The 23,632-nt window shown below is 40.7% G+C and overlaps 1 protein-coding gene and 1 long non-coding RNA gene across 21 annotated transcripts in view; one reads left to right on the top strand and one right to left on the bottom strand.

The window, feature by feature from the left end:
- Positions 1 to 1,184: 1,184 nt before the first annotated feature.
- LOC146396643 (uncharacterized) lies at positions 1,185 to 23,239 on the top strand. The gene is made up of 3 exons (XR_014825978.1): positions 1,185 to 1,448; positions 21,513 to 21,713; positions 21,837 to 23,239. It is a non-coding gene; the product is annotated as an uncharacterized LOC146396643 (long non-coding RNA).
- OSBP2 (oxysterol binding protein 2) overlaps positions 14,997 to 23,632 on the bottom strand; it is a 189,292-nt gene continuing 180,656 nt past the window's right edge. For 12 of the 20 annotated variants that reach the window (XM_084993824.1, XM_084993829.1, XM_021072949.2 and 9 more), the window contains 2 exons: positions 16,698 to 16,924; positions 14,997 to 16,549 (listed from right to left, as the gene is read on the bottom strand). In XM_084993824.1, coding sequence (XP_084849950.1) covers positions 16,407 to 16,549; positions 16,698 to 16,924 — 370 coding nt within the window. In that variant the 3' untranslated portion in view covers positions 14,997 to 16,406. Of the gene's footprint in view, positions 16,553 to 16,697; positions 16,925 to 23,632 lie in introns of all 20 variants that reach the window. The other 8 variants (XM_084993823.1, XM_084993820.1, XM_084993821.1 and 5 more) reach the window with 1 other exon arrangement.

Raw genomic sequence — 23,632 nt, 5'->3', positions numbered from 1 at the left:
AAATGTTGCCAAGCCAGTTTTTCAGTCTGGAATTTTTCATCTTTAACTTGGAATATGCCAGGCCCAACTAGGGCTCCTGATGGGTCCTGCAGAAATTTCTTTCCTTCTTCCAGCTCACAAGACCTCAGACAAATCACTGCCCATCCCGGGTCCCCTTTTTTTTCCCTCTAAAATAAAGAAGTTGGACAACACTAGAGGTTTTCTGGCTTACTGAGCCTCAGGGCTTGTTCTCCAGCAGAAATTTATCCAGAGGCCCATCTAGATAGTAATTGAGCTGGTGTCAGTTGGCATGGGGCCCAAAGCCCTTGCTGCCCTGATTCCTTATCTTTGCTTCTGAAATCCACTGGTCCTGGCCCACTACCTGTAGGCCTTCCACCACTTACTCAATAGCCATCTTCATGGCCTTCTAACGATATGCCCATTTCAGCATCCCTTCAGGTGAAGAGAGTGGGGTTTTCTGCTGACTTTGGCTGCCTGGGCAGGTTGCCCCTGGTACTTCTGGGGCTCTGACTTTCTCAGCAGCTTCCAGCCAAGGTCTGGAGGGTAGGGGAGCTCATACAACAGAGACAAACCTGGACCAGGAAGAGGGGAAGGCTCTGGCAGACACATCCCTTTCTTGCCCAGTCTGGACTCTGCTGAGATGCTTCCTGTGTGGGGTCACTTCCTGCTCAGCCAACTGCAGGATCCTTAGGAATCTGTGGGCAGCTCTAATCCACCACTTTGAATTTACCGTCCGTCCTTGTCCACATATCTCTTTCTCTGTTTAAGCCCTGGGCTCTCACTCCCCTCCCCAGCTCTCCACCTTTTAAGCCAACATGCCACTAGCCAGGCTTGGGGCACTGCAATGGGAGATCCCTTAACTCAGAAGGAAAAGTTTTGTCTTTTTTGCTTTAAATTGTTAGCCAATGCAATACAGCATGAGCCTGAGGCCTGGCTGCAACATCTCACCTGGCCCCGAGGCCGTAATCAGGACCCAGCATGCGGCATCTCTTTCCAGAGGCATTGTAGTTGTTCAACACTCAGTTCCACCCAGAAGCCCGTCTTCTCCCGGGCGGCCAACTGTTGTAGGACCAGACGTCAACCCTCTTAACTCTCCTCCAGAGCCTCGAGGCGACCGCGCAACAGCCCCTGCGCGGTGCCCCTAGCCCCACGTGGTCTGTGTCTTGCGCCTGCGCCTTGGAACCGTGGTGCGCGCGAGGACTGACGTACCCTAGTGGAGCCTGCAGCCTCTGCACCTCAGCTGGGTGAGAGGAGAGCGCTGGGAACAACCCTACTGTGCCAGACTCATCCTGGGTTCCGACATCGGGTCCCTGTGGCCCAGTCGCTCACGACCAGCTCCGGGGCCAGCAGCCTCTACGATCCCACATCCTGGGGCCAACGGAAGGCTCACATCCTCAGCAGAGAAGCAGAGTTTTCCCCTGGAGACTGAATGTTAAGGCCGGGCCCAGGTGAAAGCCCCCACCCCACCCCCCACCCTCCTATTTTCCCACTTTCTTGGGTCACCACAGGAAACTTTTTTATATAGGTGTTTTTATATATGCCTGACAGAGGGCCTGGAAAAGAAGCGGCATGTTTTACATTTTAAAATAGCCTCTAGGTAATTTCTCCTGAAAGATAAGCCGCTTGCTCAGGGCCTGAGGCGCAGCACCTGAGGCCTTTTAGCTTAAAGCTGTGGCTCACAACTTTGTTTTCCTTATGGTTTGTCTGTCCTTGGCTTGTTTTCTGGTGTTTCATGAAACGTTTTGGGGTTTCCTATCTTGTTTAAGAACCTTCTTCTCTGCCTACCCCCAAACATTTTACCTTTTGTGGCACTGTTTCAAAGTTTTTTATGTCAGCCTCCATTCCCTGTGGAAAATATTTTAGTATAAGTGGTAAGGCTGGAGTCAGACTTTGATTTTGGTTTTTGCAGATGGAAATTCACTTTTGCCAGCCCCATAAGTGAATTATTATTAAATGACCCACCTTGGCCATTATTTATATTCCAGTCTATTTGGTTTTGGACCTGTTGGGCTTGAAATGACCCTTAAATATGTCAGTGGAGACATCCTGTTTCCAGTTGGACAGGCACTTCCAAAGTGCTGGGTGAGGTCCTAGCTGAAACTAGAATTGGGGGCATCATCAACATCTAGAGGGCTCAATGTCCTTCACTGTTTTTCTTTTAAAATATTTTTCCAGGCTATTAGAATTTTTTCTCACATGAGAGTTTAAAATCAAGTTATCCAATTCATGCCAGTTCCATTTGGAATTTAATTTAATTTAAATTCCACTTGGAATTTAAATTATAACTGCATCAGATTTAGATGTAAGATGTAAGAGGGTTGACATTTTTTATGATTTTTAAATCTCCCTAGATAGATACCAAGTGGTTTTCCATTTCTTTGACTCCTTTTAGATCTTCCAGTAAGATTCTATTATTTCTTCTTACAGGTTCTGTAACTTTATTGTGTTATTCCTGTTTTATGTTTTTTGTTACTGTTGTGAAGGGAATTTTTTTCTGTCTCAATTCCTGATTATTATTATATAGAAAAGCAAATTATTTAAATAATTTATTTGCAATCTTATGAACTCTGGTAGTTTTAAAAGTAAACTTGTGTTTTATAGATGAAATGTGCAAATTTGCCACTATGCTAATTGCTGAACCTCTGAAACAGTAATTAATTATCCAGGGTTTTTTTTCTGATGCGGATGGAAATGCACATGTTAGGATTGAACAGGATATTGGCTCTCTGTTTTGGTGACTGGCCTTTCAAGTGTGGAAAGAATTTCCTTGTTTTTGTTGTTTTTTTAAACTTGTGGCTTCCGGGACAAAGCCATACTGTCAATCTTGCCTGAGTTGAAGTGCTGGTGTGGGCACCAGTTACACAGAATTAAATGTGGGTGGTAAGCCCCCCTATCCCCATCTCCCATTGTCAAATGCCTTTTCAGCATCTATTAATAAAATCCTATGGGGTTTTTCTCCTCTAAGCTCCTGTTTTAATGATTATTTTTATTAGACATTGAGTAGCTACAAAAGAATACTGTATTTATAAAATATTTATAAGGTAAAAAGAATATGCATCATATATCTATTACCTGTTTTAAGAAAACATATTATTTTATAATCCTTGTGCCCCTCCTTGGTCATTTCCCCTTTCCTCCTTGCTCAGTGGTGACCACCATCCAGAATTCTGTGCTGTATTCATCTTTTCTTTTCTCTGTTTACACATTAACCACCTTGGTTTGTATTTCTAAATAAGTGTTTTGTTTTGCCTGTTTTTGAACTTAAATGCAATTTGCTTTCTCTTTTCAGTATTATGTTCCAGAAATTCATCCATGTTGTTGAGTGTAGCTGAAATTTATTCACCTTCACTACTAAATTAATAATGCCAAATACTGTGATGAAAATGAATTATACCTAAGTGGAACATACCACAATTAAAAAAAAAAATCTGTGTCTCTGCGATTGGCGTTTGGGTCTTTTCTAGCTTTTTTCTATTACAGTTCATCTGTGGACATTCATGTTTATGTCTCTTGTTGCATATATAATCTTTGTGGTAGACTTGCTGCATCACAGGCCATGCCTATTTTCAACTTTGCTAGGTGATGCCAAATTCTTTTCAGAAGCAGTTGTATCAGTTTACATGCCCATTGGCACAAAGTGCTTCATTCTTCTACTTCTTTACCTACATTTTTCCCTTTATTTAAAAAAATTTTTTATTTTGATTTTTTTGCTTTTTAGGGCCACACCTGTGGCATATGAAAATTCCCAGGCTAGGGGTTGAATCGGAGTTACAGCTGCCAGCCTACACTATAGCCACAGCAACACGGGATCCAAGCCGCATCTGCAACCTATACCACAGCTCAGAGCAACACCAGATCCTTAACCTACTGAGCAAGGCCAGGTATCGAACCTGTGTCCTCATGGATACTAGTTGGGTTTGTTACCACTGAGCCATGATGGGAACTCCCTTCCCTTTATTTATGACAAGTTGAAGCGTAGTTAGTTTATAATGGTGGGTTAGGTTCATGTGTACAGCAAAGTGATTTGGTTATGTGTGTGTGTGTGTATGTGTGTGTGTATTTTTTTTTTTTTAGATTCGTTTCCCTCATAGTTATTACTAAATACTGAGTACAGTTTCCTGTGCTATACAGTTAAGTCCTTGTTGGTTAGCTATTTTATATATAGTAGTTTGTATATGTTAATCTCAAACTCCTAATTTATCTCCTCCCCTTCCCCTTTGGTAGCCATAAGTTTGTCTCTCTCTCTCTCTCTCTCTCTTTTTTTTTTTGGTCTTTTGTCTTTTTAGGGCTGCACCCGAGGCATATGGAGGTTCCTAGGCTAGGGGTCTAATGGAGCTGTAGCTGCCGGCCTACACCACAGCCACAGCAATGCTAGATCTGAGCCACGTCTGCAACCTACACCACAGCTCACGGCAATGCTGGATCCTTAACCCACTGAGCGAGGCCAGGGATCGAACCTGCAACTCATGGTTCCTAGTCGGATTTGTTTCCGATGCATCAAGACCATCAGTTTGTTTTTTATGTATGTGGAACTCCATAAATTTGTTTTCTATGTATGTGGGTCTATTTCTGTTTTGTAAATAAGTTCATTTGTATAATTTTTTTTAGATTCCAAGTATAAGCAATATCATATGCTATTTGTTTTTGGCTTATTTCACTTACTATAATAATCTCTAGGTCCATCCATGTTGTTGCAAATGGCATTATTTCATTATTGTTTATGGCTGAGTAATATTCCATTGTGTATATATACCACATCTTCTTTCTCTATTCATCTGTTGGACATTTAGGTTGCTACAATGTCTCGGCTATTTTAAGTAGTAGTGTATTGATCATTGTGGTGCATGTATCTTTACAGATTATAGTTTTCCCTAGATATATGCCAAGGAATGGGATTGCTGGATCATATGGTAGGTCCTTTTAGTTTTTTAGAGAACCTCCATTTCTGTTTTCCTTAGTGACTGTACCAATTTACATTCCCACCAACAGTGTAGGAGGGTTTCTTTTTTTCCCCACCCTCTCCAGCATTTATTATTTGTAGATTTTTTGATGATGGTCATTCTGACCAGTGTGCGGTGATACATCATTGTAGTTTTGATATGCATTTCTCTAATAATTAGTGATGTTGAGCATTTTTTCATGTGCTTCTTGGCTATCTGGATGTATTCTTTAGAGAAATTTCTATTTAGATCTTCTACCTGTTCTGATTGGTTGTTTGTTTCTTTGATATTAATCTGTATGAGCTGTTTGTATCTTTTAGAAATTAATCCCTTCTCTGTTGCATTGTCTGCACATATTTTCTTCCATTCTATAAAGTGCATTTCATTTTGCTTATTATTTCCTTTGCTGTGCAGAAGCTTTTAATTATGTCTCATTTGTTTATTTTTGTTTTTATTTCCATTATTCTAGGAGATGGATCCAAAAAGATATTGCTGAGATTTATGTCTTGAGTGTTCAGCCTTGGTTTCCTTTAAGAGTTCTATAGTTATCTAGTCTTACATTTAGGTCCTTAATCCATTTTCAGTTTATTTTTGTATATAGTGTTAGAGAATGTTCTAATTTCATTCTTTTACATGTATTTGTCCAGTTTTCCCAGCACCACTTGTTGAAGAGACTGTATTTTCTCCATTGTATATTCTTGCCTCCTTTGTCATAGATTAATTGACCATAGGCAGGTAGGTATATTTCTGGGCTCTCTGTCCCATTCCATGGATCTATATTTTCTGTTTTTGTGGCAGTACCATACTGTTTTGATTATTATAGCTTTGCAGTGTAGTATGAACTCCTGATTCCTCCAGCTCTGTTTTTCTTTTTTAAGATTGCTTTGGATTTTTGGGTCTTTTGTGTTTCCATACAAATTTTAAAATGTTTTGTTTTAGTTATGTCAAAAATGCCATTGAGGTGTTCCTGTTGTGGCTCAGTGGTTAACAAATCCAACTAGGAACCATGAGGTTGCGGGTTCGATCTCTGGCCTCGCTCAGTGGGTTAAGGATCTGGTGTTGCTGTGAGCTGTGGTGTAGGTCACCGATGTGGCTCAGATCCCACATTGTTGTGGCTCTGGCTTAGACCGGCAGCTACAGCTCCAATTAGACCTCCTAGCCTGGGAACCTCCATATGCCGCAGGTGTGGCCCTAGAAAAAGACAAAAAAAAAAAATGCCATTGATAATTTGATAGAGACTGCCTTGAATCTGTAGATTGCCTTGGGTAGTATAGTCATTTTAACAATATTCATTCTTCCGACCCAAGAACATGATAATATCTTTCCATCAGTTTGTGCTGTCTGAAGTTCCTTTCATCAACATCTTACAGTTTTCAGACTACATGTCTTTTGACTCCTTAGGTAGGTTTATTCTTAGGTATTTTATTCTTTTTGATGCCATGGTAAACGGGATTGTTTCTTTAATTTCTTTCTGATCTTTCATTGTTAAGTGTATAGAAATGCAACAGATCTGTGTATTAATTTTGTATCCTGCAGCTTTGCTGAGTTCATTGGTGATTTCTAGTAGTTTTTTTTTTTAACTGAGGGAGAGTTGATTTACAATGTTGTGCTAATTTCTGCTGTACAGCCAAAGTGATTTGTTTAAACATATCCATACATTTATTTATTTTTTATTTATTTATTTATTTTAGAGCTGCACTCGCAGCATATGGAGGTTCCCAGGCTAGGGGTCCAATCAAAGCTGTAGCTGCTGGCCTATGCCACAGCCACAGCAATGTGAGATATAAGCTGCATCTGTGACCTAAACCACAGCTCACAGCAATGCTGGATCCTTAAGACACTGAGTGAGGCCAGGGATCAAACCTGTGTCCTCATGGATACTAGTTGGGTTCGTTAACTGCTGAGCCACAACAGGAACTCCTACACTCTTTTAAAAAAATAATTCTTTTCCATTATGGTTTATCCTGGGATATTGACTATAGTTCCTGTGCTATACAGTAGGACTTTGTTGTGTTTATATCTAGTACTTTTCTGGTAGCGTCTTTAGGATTTTCTGTGTATAGTATCATGTCATCTGCAAACAGTGACAGTTTTTACTTCTTTCCAATTTGGATTCCTTTTATGTCTTTTTCTTCTCTGATTGCTGTGGCAAGGACTTCCAAAATAATGCTGAATAAAAGTGGTGAGAGTGGGCATTCTTGTCTTATTCCTGATCTTAGAGGAAATACTTTCAGCTTTTTACTGTTGAGTGTGATGTTAGCTGTGGATTTGTCATATATGGCTTTTATTATGTTGATGTATGTTCCCTTTATGCCCACTTTCTGGAGAGTTTTTTTTTTATCATAAGTAGATGTTGAACTTTATCAAAGGCTTTTTCTGCATCTATTGAGATGATCATATAGTTTTTATTCTTCAGTTTGTTAATGTGGTTTATCATACTTATTGATTTTTAGATATTGAAAAATCTTTGCATCCCTGGGATAAATCCTACCTGATTATGGTGTATGATACTTTTAATGTATTATTGGATTCAGTTGTAGTATTTTGTTGAGGATTTTCACATCTATGTTTATCATTTTTTTTTTTTTGTCTTTTTGTTGTTGTTGTTGTTGCTATTTCTTGGGCCGCTCCCGCGGCATATGGAGGTTCCCAGGCTAGGGGTCTAATCGGAGCTGTAGCCACTGGCCTACGCCAGAGCCACAGCAACGCGGGATCCGAGCCGCGTCTGCAACCTACACCACAGCTCACGGCAACGCTGGATTGCCAACCCACTGAGCAAGGGCAGGGACCGAACCCGCAACCTCATGGTTCCTAGTCGGATTCGTTAACCACTGTGCCACAACGGGAACCCCCTATGTTTATCATTAATATTGGTCTGTAATTTTTTGTGTGTGCAGTGCCTTTGTCTGGTTTTGATATCAGAGTAATGGTGGCCTTATGAAGTGTTCCTTCCTCTGCAGTTTTGGAATAGTTTCAGAGGATAAGTGTTAACTCTTTTCTAAATGTTTTACTTACCTACATTTGATATTTCTAGACTTGATTTTTTTGTCAGTCTGATGAGTGTATAGTCTAATCTCATTGTGGGTTTTTTTTCCCCCTCTTTTTAGGGCTGCACTCGTGGCATGTGGAGGTTCCGAAGCTAGGAGTCCAATTGGTGCTACAGCTGCTGGCCCACGCCAGAGCCACAGCAAGCCAGGATCCAAGCTGCGTCTGTGACCCACACCACAGCTAATGGCAATGCCGGATCCTTAACCCACTGAGCAAGGCCAGGGATCAAACCCGCAACCTCATGGTTCCTAGTTGGATTCATTTCTGCTGCGCCATGACGGGAACACCTTTGGCATACTTTTATAAATTCTCTTTTTGCAGTCTTATGAGTAGTTCTTATCTTTAATGTAGACAATTTATCAATCTTTTTATTGTTTGCATCCCTTGTAATTTGTTTAAAACATTCTTCCCTATCCTGAGGTCATGAAGATATAATTTTATTTATTTATTTATTTTGTCTTTTTAGGCACACTCCAGTGGCATATGGAGGTTCCCAGGCTAGGGGTCCAGTTGGATTTGTAGCTGCCCACCTACACCACACCTATACCAAGCCATGTCTGTGACCTACACCACAGCTTATGGCAGCGCTGGATCCTTATCCCACTGAGCAAGGCCAGGGATTGAACCCAAGACCTCATGGATGCTAGTCAGGTTTGCTAACTGCTGAGCCAGGACAGGAACTCCCATGAAGATATAATTTTAGATTATCTTCTAAAGTATTAATAGCTTGTCACTCACATATAGATCTTTAATCCATCTGAAATTGACAAAGTAGAGCTCCAGTTCCTTTCTTCCTTCCCTTCTTGATTATCCTTAAACTCTTTATTGAAAAGTCTAACCCTTTTTCCATTAACCTCTCTTATATATCACATTTTCACATATATATCTGTTTTTGGATTTTTATTCAGTTTTACATTTGTTGTCTCTTTATGCCAGTACCACACTGATTTAATTATTATAGTTTTATAGTAAGTTTTGATATCTAGTAGAGCTGGTCATACCACTTTTTCTGCTTCAAGAGAGTCTTGACTATTCCTGGTTCTTTGTATTTCTCTATAAATTTTAGAATCATTTTATCAAGCTCTGTGAGAAAACCTAGGGGTTTCATTGGAATTTATTGTATGTCATCAGTTGGAGAAAAATTGATATTATAAGTTTTCCAAACCATGAAGGTGGTATAACTTCCATTAATTTAGATTAAAAAAATATTTCAGGGAGTTCCCGTCGTGGCGCAGTGGTTAACGAATCCGACTAGGAACCATGAGGTTGTGGGTTCGGTCCCTGCCCTTGCTCAGTGGGTTAACGATCCGGCGTTGCCGTGAGCTGTGGTGTAGGTTGCAGACGCGGCTCGGATCCCGCGTTGCTGTGGCTCTGGCGTAGGCCGGTGGCTACAGCTCCGATTCAACCCCTAGCCTGGGAACCTCCATATGCCGCGGGAGCGGCCCAAGAAATAGCAACAACAACAACAACAAAAAAAAGACAAAAGACAAAAAAAAAAAAAAATCTTTCAAGAAAGTATTGTAATTTTCCTTTTAGAGGTCTTGTGTGTCCTTTGTTACATGTATCCTAGGTACCTGATGATTTTTGATGTTATTGTAAATTATTATTACTATTTCTTTGACTATACCTGCAGTATATGGAAGTTCCCAGGCCAGGGATCAAACCCGTGACATAGCTGCAGCAATGCTTGTTCCTTAACCTGCTCCACCATAAGGGAATTTCCATAAATGATATTTTTTTGAAACTTTAAAACTTCATTTCAACAGTTTGTTACTACTGAATAAAAATTCTTTTTTAATTAATTTTTTTTTTTTTTTTTTTTAGGGCCGCACCTGTGGCATATGGAAGTTCCAAGGCTAGGGGTTGAGTCATAGATACAGCTACCATTGTACACAACAGCCACAGCAATGCCAGATCCAAGCTGTGTCTGTGATCTATACCACAGTTCACGGCAACGCCGGATCCTTAACTCACTGAGCAAGGCCAAGGATCAGACCTGCATCCTCATGGATACCAGTCAGGTTCATTTCTGCTGAGCCACAATGAGAATCCTGTCATTGATTTTTCTAAGGAAAGAAATCAAAAAGTTTATGCAAGCCAATCTGAAGATTATAATTTGGGAGATAGTCTTTCAGAAAGCTCTGAGGACTGTTCCTATAATTGATTTTTATATATTGATCTAATTTAGATTCTTCTGGATTTTCTATGATATAGCATCTGTAAGTAATGATAATTTTACCAGTTCTCAATATCTCATGTATTTTTCTTGCTTTATGCATTGGCTAGGGCTGCCAATACAGTGTTGAATGTAAGGGGCAGAAGTGGGCATCTTTTTTGTTACCTTTCCCATAGAGAATTAAAAAAAATTATTTTTGGTAGGTATCATTCATCAGATTAAGGAATTTTCTTTCTATTCCTATTTTTAAACATTTTTTCACTTTTAAATATCATGGATGCACATTATATTTTATCTCAAATGTTTTCTGCATCCATTGAGATAATCATCCAGTGTTCTCTTTGTTAATGTGAATTACATTGGTTAGTTTTTCTTAAGCTAAACTAACCTCACATTTCTGGAATTGTCTTTTTCTATATTGCCAGATTTGTTAGTATTTTGTTTTGAAATGTATCAGCATGTGAGTGACACTAGGTTATAATTTTCCTCTCTCCTCCTGTCGTTAGATTTATTTATTTATTTATTTATTGGCTGCACTCATGGGATATGGAAGTTCCTGGGCTAGGGATGGAGTCTGAGCCACAGCTGCGACCCATGCCACAGCTGCGGCAATGTTGGATTCTTCACCTGCTGTACCACAGAAGGAACTCCTATCCTTGTTAGGTTTTGGTGACTAGTTATACTAGCCTCACGAAATGAGTTTGGGAGTATTTCTCTTACTCTTGGGATAGTTTCTGTAAGGTTCATTATTCCTTGATCAGTGGTGCTGTCTGGAGTTTTGTGTGTATATGTGTGAGAGGAGATTTTGTAACTGATTGAATTTTTAAAATATTGGTTAAAATACTAATCAGGCTTTTCTAATTTTTAAGACAGTTTTAAGTTATGTTTTTTCTGTTTTTTGTTTTTGTTTTGTTTGTTTTTTGCTTTTTAGGGCTGTACCTGCAGCATATGGAGGGGTCTAATAGGAACTGTGGCTGCCAGCCTATGTCACAGCCACAGCAACGCCAGATTTGAGCCCTCAGATTTGAGTCTGAGACCTACACCACAGCTCACAGCAATGCTGGATCCTTAACCCGCCGAGTAAGGCCAGGGATCGAACCCGAAACCTCATGGCTCCTAGTCAGATTCATTTCTGCTGCGTCATGACGGGAACTCCTTTTTCTGGAATTTTATCTCAGTTTTCAAAGATAATTGTCATAAAATTGTTCACAATATCATTAAAATATCTGTGGTATTTGTACTTATGTTCTTTTCATTCCAAATATTGTTTGGGGGGTTTGTTAATTTCCTCCTTGGGTCTGTTTTTCTTATCAGTAAAATTTGTCAGTTTTAGTTTTCCTAAGAATCAACCTCAGCTTTCTTTCTTTTTTTCTCTCCTTTCTATAATGTTTTTCTCTTTCATTAATTTCCTATCTTTATTTCCTTACTGGTCCCTCCTTTGAATTTATCCTAATGTTCGTTTTCCTACTCAGATTGGATGTTTTCTCATTATTTTTTAGCCTTTATTCTTTTATGACATAAACTTTTAAGGCTATAAATTTCCCTCTAAGTACCAGCTTTATCTGTATCCTATAAGTTTAGGTATATAATATTTTAATTTTTAATTTTATTTTTTGATTTCTGTTTTCTTCTTTGGTCCATGAGTTATTTAAAAGTATATTTCTTAATGTTCAAACATTTTTTATAATTATCTTTTTGTTATTGATTTTGAATTGTATTCCTTGTGATCTGAGACTGTGGTCTGTATACCAGTCCTTTGAAATTTGCTGAGGCTTTATGACTGGCCCAAGTATGTGTCTAATACTCATAAATGTTCTGCATGAATTTCTGAAATATTTATTTTACAGTTATGTGTCATTCCCTCTATGTGCCCATTGCACTAAGTTTGTTAGTTGTGTTTTTTGAAACTTTGCTGATATTTTTTTGTTGCTCTGTGCTATTGTTACTGGGAGAGATATGTATTAAAATCTTCCATTATGATTGTGGATTTATCTATTTCTCCTTGTGATGTGTTCACTTTCGAAATATTAGGTGCATGTGAGTTTTAAAACTTTATAAATTTTACTTTTTATCATTATAAAGTGGCACTTTTAATTTCTAAAAGTTGACACCTCATTAATATTTTTTGCCTTAAAGTCTGTCTGATTGAGGTATTTTCTTGTAAATAGCATATGGCTAGATTTTGTTTTTATTTGATATTTTTTGTTCTTACTCAAAGCTTACTTCAATTTTGTGTAATTATTGATACATTGGTTTTTTGCTTATTTCCATCTTCTAATTTGTAATTTTTATTCCACCTTATCTGCATTCCTTTTTCCTCTACTTTTCCTCTTTAGATTGAAAATTTCTCACTCACATAGGATGTTTTCCCTCTGTCTTGGAAATTTAGTATTTCTAAATTAAGTATTGAGTATTCTAAATCATCTTCTAAATAATATTTAGTATTCCTAAATTTAAGTACGAGTTAAGTATTTAACTCATCAAAGTCTAACTCCATAAGCCACTTAATATTGTTTTAAGAAGTTCTGTTAATGTCTTTATTTTCTTTTGGTTTCTGAAAGGTATTTCCACTGAAAATACTAACTTTTTTCCTCTACTTCAGAGACTATCTTCTAACTTTCTTTGTTGGTCAGAAGACAGTGAACTCTTGGTCCAATCAATGCTCTTTCAAGGTATCCCCCACCCACCCAGTTTGCCTACATTTTTTTGGTTCTTTTTAAAGGTCTTGGCAGTTTCACTATGTTGTAGTTGGCTGTGGATGTCTTTTTATTTACCTTGACTAGGATTTATTGGAGTTAACTCTGTAATTGGTGTTTCTTATCAAAAGTTTTTTAGTCATTAACTCTTCAAAGATTGCTTCTGCTCCATTTTGATTAGACGCACCTGATACTTCTCATTTTATCCTCCATGTCTCTTCTTTTTTATATTTTTCTCTTCTGTGTCTGTGTGTCTTTCTGGATAGTTTCCACAGATCTCACTTCCATGTCACTAATACTCCCTTTATGTGTAATGTGTTATGAAATTCTTATTTTCAGTGATATTTTTGCATTTCTGCAAGTTCTTTAATATTTCTTGAATGCTTTTTACTCATTTTCAGGCCACCCTTCTGTTTCTAGAAATACTTTAAAAAACATGCTTATTTTTTATTGTTTGTTAATTTCACTAGCTTGAGGAGTTTTTGAGTCTGATTCTGCTATTTCTTTTTTTTTTTCTTTTTGGTCTTTTTAGGGCTGCACCCTCGGCATATGGAGGTTCCCAGGCTAGGGGTTGAAGCAGAGCTGCAGCTGCTGGCCTACACCACACTCACAGCAACACCAGATCCGAGCTGCATCTACAACCTGTACTACACCACAGCCCACTGCAATGCTGAATCCCTAACCCACTGAGCGAGGCCAGGGATCGAACCTGTGTCCTCATGGATCCTGGTTCGATTCATTTCTGCTGAGCCACGACAGGAGCTCCTGATTCTGCTGCTATTTCTATTAGCCACAGCTTATTAGGGCAATTTGTGTGTTGTGTTTCCTTGTGCGTTTGGAGATATTATACTGTGAGCTGCTCATTTTCCTTGCAACTTCACATGTGGGGTTCCATAAGGCCTGGAATGAAGGGGAGAACCTCCAGATAGGATTTTTTTTGTCTTTTCTTTTAGGGCCACACCCATGACATATGGGTTCCCAGGCTAGGCTCAAATCCGAGCTACAGCTGCTGGCCTGTGCCACAGCCACAGCAGCGCAGGATCCGAACTGTGTGGATTCCTACACCACAGCTCATGGAAACGCTGGATCGTTAACCCACTGAGCAAGGCCAGAGATCGAACCTGCTTCCTCATGGATACTAGCCGGGTTCATTACTACTGAGCCATGCATGGGAACTTCCATTTAATGTGTTTTAAAATTTTATCCAGCACATCTAGTTTTCCACAAAGGAGGATAATCTAGTCACCTAGTCTACCATTGCCAGAAAAAGAAGTCCCTTTTGAACTGGTTGGTATAATGAATGATTTCTGACAAAAAGCTTCCCAACTTTGACCCATTCTTGCATTTCTGTGTTAAAACCACCCTGGGGATGGGTTTACTAATTTGTAGTATCAGTTTTTTGTATGTGGCTGGATTCTATTTGCTGTTGCTGTATTTGGATATACAAAAATTCTGTTTTTACATTCCATTCCTCCCCTGGCAGATCCTTCTCCACTGCCTCCTGGGTCAGGACCATCCTGGGGTTGTCTCACCCCAGCCCTTCTCTCCAGTGAGAGCTGCCACCAGGACTCACTGGTATCTGCCTCCCCACAGATTGGAAACCAAGGCCCTGGAGAGGAAGGAGTTGTGCAGGGCTGGCCTTGGATCCCACAGCACTATGGTGTCTGGACAGATAGATTCTGGCTCTGATGCCTCTGTAGTGCCCTGCCCCACTCCATCCTCTCACCTGGAAGTGCTGGCAGTGGGAGGAAGACCCCCTGGGCCAGACCAGCCACCCTTGGCTGGGTCCTGGGAGCTAGTGATCTGATCTGCTTGGCAACCTGGGTAAGAAGTGGCCCATGTCACAGTCGTTGAGCAGCCCTAGAACTCACCAGTGTTCCCTGTGGAGGGTGGTGAGGGCAGGGCCTTAGCTTAGCCCTAGGCCAGACTGTGACCCTCTACTTGGTGCTGCTGTAGGCCTCCTAGCCCAGACCCTTTCCCACCAAGTTTTCCAGCCCCACCCCTCCCTGTTCAGACCAACCTCCCACTGCTTGCTTCTGGCACTGAGCAGAAAAAAAAGCCCCGTACTCCTCTCCCATGCCACCTTGTGGGCTCTCACCTGTTCTGATTATTGACAGACTCAGGGACAGGGCCATGGAAAACTCCAAATCCAAGTTTTTTATTACCAGTCAGAAGGTGCTCACTCACAAACAGTTCTGAAAAGAGGAACGTTGGACAGCTCTGCTGCAGGCCTAGTGGGCCCAGCTCTCCAGTGGGCACCCTAAGGCATTTCACACATTGGTGTTTTCACTTTTGTTTTTAATAAAAACAAAACCAGTCCTGGAGTAGAAAGTAAAACCTTGTGATGAATTTTCAGGACCCAACTGAAGTGGAAAAGGTTGGAGTGGGAGTTCTGAGGGGCTGGGACAGTGGCCACAGAGTCCCAGTCCCAACCCCCCACTTCCCCACCCCTCCCTGCCGTGGTTGGCAGAAGCCATAGGAAGGGGGTCTGAGGAGAGAGCAGGGCATAGCTTATAGGAGGGCCAAACTCAGACAGGATTGCCCTGTCTTCATCATTTTTTCACTTCTCTATACCATAGAAATTTAAGCAAAATAGCTATTTTGTATATATTTATATATCATATATATAAATCAGGCAAATAAAGAGTTCAGGGGGTGCTGAGATGGGACACCCCAGAGGTGGGATGCCGGGTCTCTGGTGCCCAGGACACCAGCCCAGGCTAAGCCGATTGTTGGTTCTTATTGCTGATTCGGGGCCTGGTTCTGGGGTGGGAGCACCTGCAGGTCTGGCCCATGGCTGTTCCTGTTCTCTCAGGGGCTGGGGAGCAGCCCTAATATGGCCAAGGCTAGGCAGGGGCGGTTGCCTTCAAATCCACATGGTGGCCCCTCAGTGTCCCCTCCCTCACAGTGGGTGGAACTGTAGCTCCAGAGACAACTGACTTGTGCTCTCCTTCTCTGGAGGGTCCTGGGCCCCTGTAGGGCGGGCAGCTCAGATACACACGGCCTTGCTGTTTAAACTACAAAATGCTCCCCACTCAAAGCGTTCTGTCTGGCTTTCTGATGTTTTAAAAAAAAGGGGCTCTTGCCAGGACACTTTAGTGGCAAGAAAGCACACTTAGAAAGTTGTCCACTAAGTGCTGTACTAAAAATATTTACTAAACATCTTGGCTGGAAAGAAATGGAGATAATTTTTTTTCTAAAAAAGTCAAAAGTGGCTCCCTGGGAGAGGCCAGTTCCTCCCTGGGTGGGGCTGGTGACTGGGGCAGCCCAGGTGCCCGGGCCAGCCTGCCTGAGTTGTGGAAACTGGAGCTGGGATCCGATGGGGCCCAAGTCCATGGTGAAGGGGCTCAGGAGACCCGGGGCACCCGGGGGCTGTTGAGGACCTGGGTCAACACTTACTCCTTCCAAGGCAGGAGCCCCCAGAAAGTTATTAAAAAAAAAGAGAGAAAGGTAGGGTAGAAGGGCCGTTGAGTACTAACTTGAGTGCATTAAATAAAAGGTGGACCGGTCTGTGCAGGCGCCTGTATTTGCAGGAGTGGGCGGTGCTCAGAAGATGTTGGGGCACATGTGCCAGTCCTGCTTCTCCTTGGCCTCCCAGTAGCCGCCCTTGTACATGCAGGCCGTCTCCCCGGTCAGCGGGTCCAGCCTCCTCTCGAACCACAGCGGCACATACACCTCGGCCTCCTTCTCTGCTGGGCAGCGCAGCGGGCAGTGAGTCGGCGGCCTGCCTCCTCTGTGTGCCCCGGGAGCCCGCTCCCAGCCCCTCTCCCACTGCCCCGCTCCCCGCTCCCCAGGCGCCCCGCTTCCCAGAGCCCCCTCCCGCCTGCCCTGCCTCACCTTCCTCTGCACCGCAGCCCCTTGCACAGGCCTCCAGCCGCCGGCGCCGATTCACGCGCTGCTTCTCCTCCAGCCGCTGCTTCTCCGTGTTGGCCTCGTCCCAGTGGCCCTTCTCCATCAGCCGCTGGTCCGGCCGCAGGCGGCTGTCGGTGGGCGCAACGCCCTCCTCGTGCTCGTTGAGGGTCAGGGCCAGTTCAGAGAAGTAGTACATGTTCTCTGCGTTCTCCCTGCAGCGGCCCCGGGGGGCTGAGCGTCCAGGCCCTTGGGGCCCCCTGCTAGCGTGCCCACCCCGAGCCCCCAAACCTGGCCACTGCATTCCACCTCACCCTCACCTCCCTGAACCTCACATGCTCCACCAACCCGTATCTGTTTTGCTACATTATACTTTTCTAGGAATTTGCCCATTTCGTCCAATTTTTCATATTTACGGCCTGAAGTGTTTCGGAATATCCTCACTGCTTTGATGTGTGTGACAGCAGTGTGTCCTTCGCATCTGTGGTGTAGGTCTATGTGCCTTCTCTCTATCCAGTCAGGTCAGAGGTCTGTCCTTTTTCTTCGTTAGGGGATGAAGGTTTGCTCTTCCTGTGTTAGGTTTTTTCCACTTAATTGATTTTGTTTGTATTGTCTTCCTTCTGCTTTGTTGGGGTTTCTATTGCTGCTCCTTTTCTAACTTGCGATGGATGCTTAGCTCTATATTTTTCCGTGTTTCTTCTTTTTGAATATGTGCATTTCAAGGCTATGCATTTCACTCCAACTACTGCATTAATGGGGCCCCAGTGTTTTTGATATGCTATATTTTAATTCTCATGTAGTTATATTTTCTAATTTTCATTATGCCTTTTGTCCTGTGGATTAGTTAGAGGTGTATTTTGGGGGGCCACACCCTTGGCAAGTGTAAGTTTTCTGGCCAGGGATCAAACCCTGTCACAGCAGAAACCACAAGGGATCCTTAACCTGTTGTGTGTCACAGAGAACTCCAGAAGTATATTTCTTTTTCTTTCTTTCTTTCTTTTTTTTTTTTTTTTTTTTGGTCCATCCTGAGGCTGAAGCTTTAACCTTGCTACCTAAGCTGCACCCATGTCTATGCCACTGGATTCTTCACCCACTTCAAGGGGCTGGGGATCAAATCCGTGTCCCAGTGCTCCCAAGAGGCTGCCTATCCCACCGTGCCACAGTGGGAACTCCAGGAAGTATATTTAAGTTTATAAATATATGGGGATTTTTCTAGTCATCTTTATTTCTAGCATAATTGCCTTGGAGTCAGGCAGTATATTTGGTATAATTTCAGTTTGCTTTATGGCCCAGCATATGGTCAGTTTTTGCAGATGTTCGACATATAATCAAAGAAATTTTGTTTTCTAGTTTTCTACAGTTGAGTGCAGTGTTCTACAACTATCCTGAAGATTCTATTATTCAAACTTGTCCTTCCGGCTTTTTTTTTTTTCCTTCTGCTATCCATTACTAAAAAAGGTTTTTTTTTGGTCTTTTTGCCTTTTCTTGGGGCCGCTCCTGCGGCATATGGAAGTTCCCAGGCTAGGGGTCGAATTGGAGCTGTAGCCACTGGCCTACGCCAGAGCCACAGCAACGCAGGATCCAAGCCATGTCTGCGACCTACGCCACAGCTCACAGCAATGCTGGATCCTTAACCCACTAAGCAAGGCCGGGGATCAAACCCGCAACCTCATGGTTCCTAGTTGGATTCGTTAACTACTGCGCCACGACGGGAACTCCTAAAAAAGGTATGTTAAAACCTTCCACTTTGGTTGTAAACCAGTGCATTTCTCCTTATATTTCTTTCATCTTTTGCTGTATATATTTTGAGGTTATGTTATCACGTACAAGGTATTTTCAAATTTAAAACATCTTCCTGGTACACTGAACCTTTAACCCTCTTTGGTATTTTTGTTTTTAAAATTGAAAAGAAAAGTGTTGAGGCTGTGGCTGTGGCTGTGGTGTAGGCCAGCAGCTACAGCTCCTATTCTACCCCTAGCCTGGTAACTTCCAAATGCCTCAGGTATGGCCTGCAGCATACAAAAATTCCTGGGCCAGGGATTGGACCCACACCATTGCAGCAACCAGAGCCAAAGCAGTGACAACATTGGATCCTTAACCCACTGCACCACTAGGGAACCCCTGGTCTTTTTGTTTTAAAGTCTGTTTTGCGATATTACTATAGATGCAGGAGCTTTTGTATTTTGTATTTGTATTTCTATGTATACATGTATTTTCCATCCTTTTATTTCAGTCTTTTCTTATTTACATGTATTTCTTGTAGACCACATATAGTTGGATTTTTAAAAATTTGTCTGAAAGCTTATACCTGTAATGAGAATACTTAATGTAATTACTGTTATGTTGGATTTAACTCTAATATTATCTTTTTTTGTTTTTTTCTTTTCATACTGCTGCTTTTTTGGACCTCAGGTGCACAGTTTTGGATTAGTCATAATCCTTTGTACATTAGTCCTTACATGGCTTGCTTATATTAATGCAGCTTTGCTACCTAAACAAAAAGGTAGAATCCTGACAAAATCTGCATCTAACCCTATGGAAAACTCATCAATACATTCCCTTCTTAGGTAGCCATTAGCAGGACTCCTGGGTTCATCAGTCCTTTGCTTTCCTTTTAATATAATTTTACTGCATCTTTAAGTCTTTTTTTTTTTTTTTTTTTTGGCTTTTCTAGGGCTGCACCTGTGGCATATGGAGGTTCCCAGGCTAGAGGTCTAATCAGAGCTGCCTACACCAGAGCCACAACAACGCCACATCTGAGCCTCGTCTTCGACCTATGCCACAGCTCACGGCAACGCTAGATCCTTAACCCACTGAGCGAGGCCAGGGATCGAACCCAAAACCTCATGGTTCCTAGTCAGATTCGTTAACCACTGCACCATGAGGGGAACTCCTGCATCTTTGTCTTAAATGTGCATGTATGTCTGTGTATTTGTATATATATTTTTAATTTTTAAAAAATTTTAGTAATTAGTGATGAGCATTTTTTTCATGTGCTTCTTAACTATCTGTATGTCTTCTTTGGAGAAATGTCTTTTTAGTTCTTCTGCCCATTTTTCAATTGGGTTGGGTTTTTTGTTGTTGAGTTGAATGAGTTCTTTGTATATTTTGGAGATTAAGCCCTTGTCAGTTGCATTGTTTACAACTATTTTCTCCAGTTCTGTAGGTTGTCTTTTCATTTTTTAATGGTTTCCTCTGCTGTGCAAAAGCTTGTAAGTTTGATTAGGTTTATTTTTGTTTTTATTTCTATTGCCTTGGGAAACTGACCTAAGAAAACATTTGTATGGTTGATGTCAGAAAATGTTTTACCTATGTTCTCTTCTAGGAGTTTGATGGTGACTTGTCTTATGTTTAAGTGTTTAAGCCATTTTGAGTTTATTTTACCTCAAAACTAAATGAGGTACCACCTCACACCAATCAGAATGGGTATCATTAAAAAGACTACAGATAACAAATGCTGGAGATGGTGTGGAGAAAAGGGATTCCTCCTGTACTGTTGGTGGGATGTAAATTGGTACAACCACTATGAAAAACAGTATGGAGATTCCTCAGAAAACTAAATATAGAACTACCATATGATCCAGCAATCCCACTCCTGGACATATATCCAAACAAAACTTTCATTCAAAAAGATACATGCACTCGCTATGTTCATTGCAGCACTATTCACAGTAGGCAAGACATGGAAGCAACCTAAAAGTCCATCAACAGATAAATGAATTAAGAAGATGTGGTGAATATACACAGTGGAATACTACTCAGCCCTAAAAAAGAAAATGCCATTTGCAGCAACATGGATGGAACTAGAGATTTTCATACTAAGTGAAGTAAGTCAGAAAGACAAATACCATATGATATCACTTACATGCGGAACCTAAAATATGGCACAGGTGAAGCTATCTACAGAATAGAAACAGACTCATAGACATGGACAACAAACTTGTGGTTGCCAAGGGGAAAGGGGATGGAGTGGGATGGACTGGGAGTTCAGCGTTACTATATGCAAACTGTTACATTTAGAATGGATAGACAATGAGGTCCTGCTGTATAGCACAGGGACTATGTCTAGTCACTTGTGATGGATCATGATGAAAGATAATATCAGAAAGAAAGTGTATGTAGATGTATGACTGGGTCACTTTGCTGTACATCAGAAATTGACAGAACAATGTAAATCAACTGTAATAAAAAATTAAAAATTTTAATTAAAGTATATTTGATTTACATTGTTCTGCTAGTTTTTGCTATACAGCAAAATACATATATATACATTTTTTCATATACATATATTTTAGATACTTGTTTCTAATTTTATAAAAAGAATATCATATATGTAATCTTCTAGGACTTTGCTTATTAAGATTATAATGGGAGTTCCCGTCGTGGCGCAGTGATTAACGAATCCGACTAGGAACCATGAGGTTGCGGGTTCAGTCCCTGCCCTTGCTCAGTGGGTTAACGATCCGGCGTTGCCGTGAGCTGTGGTGTAGGTTGCAGACGCGGCTCGGATCCCGCGTTGCTGTGGCTCTGGCGTAGGCCGGTGGCTACAGCTCCGATTCATCCCCTAGCTTGGGAACCTCCATATGCCGCGGGAGCGGCCCAAGAAATAGCAACAACAACAACAAAAGACAAAAAGACAAAAAAAAAAAAGATTATAATGTATGTTGCTATGGTTCATTTGTTTCAAACACTGTAAATATTTCCTTGTGTAAATATACTAGTTATTCACCCAATACATATGGGTTATTTCCAGGTTTTTTCTTTGAAGTAATCGTATGCATGTTTCCTATTGTACATTTACAGGAATTTCTTTGAGTATATACCTAGAAATGGGATTGCTGGGCTGCAGTCTGTGATGGTGTTCTTTAGGAGGTAACATGCAGTCTGTGACCATGTTCTTTCCAGCATGGTCACACCAGCTCACACTACCACCAGTGACTTGTGGCTCCATGTCTTCTTCAACACTTGGGATCAGACTTTTCATTTTTTTCAAATGAACTGAAGGTAAGGCTGCATCTCATTGTGATTTTGATTTGCATTTCCCTGATTGCTAATGATGTTGGTAATGATCGACCAATGATGTTGATCATTTTTTTTCTTTTCTTTTTTTCTTTTTTGGCTTTTTAGGGCCACAGTTGCAGCATATGGAAGTTCTCAGGCTGGGGTCGAATTGGAGCTATAGCTGCTGGCCTACGCCACAGCCACAGCAATGCAAGATCCAAGCCGAGTCTGTGACCTACACCACAGTTCATTGCAACGCCAAATCCTTAACCCACTGAGCAAGGCCAAGGATTGAACCTGCATCTTCATGGATACTAGTCAGATTTGTTTCCACTGAGCCACGACAGGGAACTCCAGTGTTGATCATTTTCATAAGACGACTGGCCATGTATGCTGCTGCTTCTGTGAAATTCTTGTTCATCACTCTTGCACTTCACCAACTGGATTTTTTTTTTTTGCTGTATTTATTAATTAGAAGTTCTTTTTAAACTATTTAATGTATTCTTTTTATAATTATTAACTGCTGGTAGAGTACTTTTGTGTATTCTTAATACTAATCCTTTGTCAAATGTAAATACTGTGATTATCTTCTCCAAGTTTATATGTTTTCTTCTCCCTTGCTTGACATTGTTTTTTAATGAGTAAAATTTCTTTTAATGAACAAAAGCATTTTAATGTAATAGAATCCATCAGTGTTTTTTGTGTATTAAGATAATATTTCCTTAAGTTCCAGAAGATACTCATCTATATTTTCTACTTTGAGTTTAACTTCTAGTTTAACAGGAAGTCAGACTTCATACTTATTGTAAGACCTTTATTTGGAGTTGGTTTTTGTTATATAATGTAAGGGATATATATGGACAGCCATTTTCCCAGATCCTTTTAGTAGATGGTGCCATCTTTTCACGTGATCTGACATGCCGAGGACATATCCATGCTCTACACCAAGGATACGTGCATGTCCTTGTATGTGTTTCCAGGCTCACTGTTCCGTTTCACTCTAGCTTCAAAATAAGTCCTGGTATTTAGTAAGGCGAGTCTTCTCTTTTTCGTCCTTCTTTAGAAATTTCCTGGTCCATTTTTCTTCAATATAAGTTAAAAAATTGTAACTTCAGCATGCAGGAAAATCACTATTGGGATTCTGTTTGATTTATTTACTCTTTAGATCACAGCATTCTTGTAATAATCTTTCTACCCATCAACATGGTATCTTTCTCCATTCATTTCACTCTTTCCTGGTATCTCAGCAAAGTTTTTATTTTCTCTGTAGAGGTCCTGCATATAATATTTATTACAAGGTCGTTGATACTCTGATATTAATTGGTATCTTCTCTTAAATTGTATTTTTCAGTTGTTTTCTTTTTCTTTGTAGAAATGCAGTTGACTTTTGCATATTAATCTTATATTGAGGAAACTAAAATGCTTTTTCTGCATTTGTTCAGATCTGTTAATGTGACAAATTAATTTATGGATTTTCTAGTATAAAATCATCCTTGCATATGTGGGATAAACGTGATTGAAGAATGTTATCTTTTTTATACACTTGGGTTTTCTGATATTTTGTTTTGGAATTTTGCTTATATATTCACAAATGAAAGGGTAGAACTTTTATTTTCCTACTACTCATTTAGCTAGTTTGGTATCAGGTATCTTATAATGGCCTCATGGTATAAGAGAGGAAAGTATTTCTTCTTTTTCTGTGGTCTGGGAGATTTTATATAAAGTTGGGATAATATATTTCTTGAAAATTTGGTCAGTTTCACCTAAAAATGATCTGGGCTTTGTGTTTTCCCTGTTGGAATTTTTAAACTACTGCTTCAGTTTCTTTAATTATTATAGGACTATTCATGGTTTTTAAAAAAATTCTAGACTCAAGGTTTTTTTTTATTTTTCTTTTTTTCCCCTTAATTTTATGGCCTCAC

The sequence above is a fragment of the Sus scrofa genome, chromosome 14 (assembly GCF_054392235.1).
Source record: "Sus scrofa isolate SSC_HxYL_T2T_F1_AM1 chromosome 14, Sscrofa_HxYL_maternal_Yorkshire_Landrace_v2.0, whole genome shotgun sequence".
Classification (NCBI taxonomy): domain Eukaryota; kingdom Metazoa; phylum Chordata; class Mammalia; order Artiodactyla; family Suidae; genus Sus; species Sus scrofa.
This window is presented reverse-complemented; position numbering and strand designations above follow the sequence as displayed.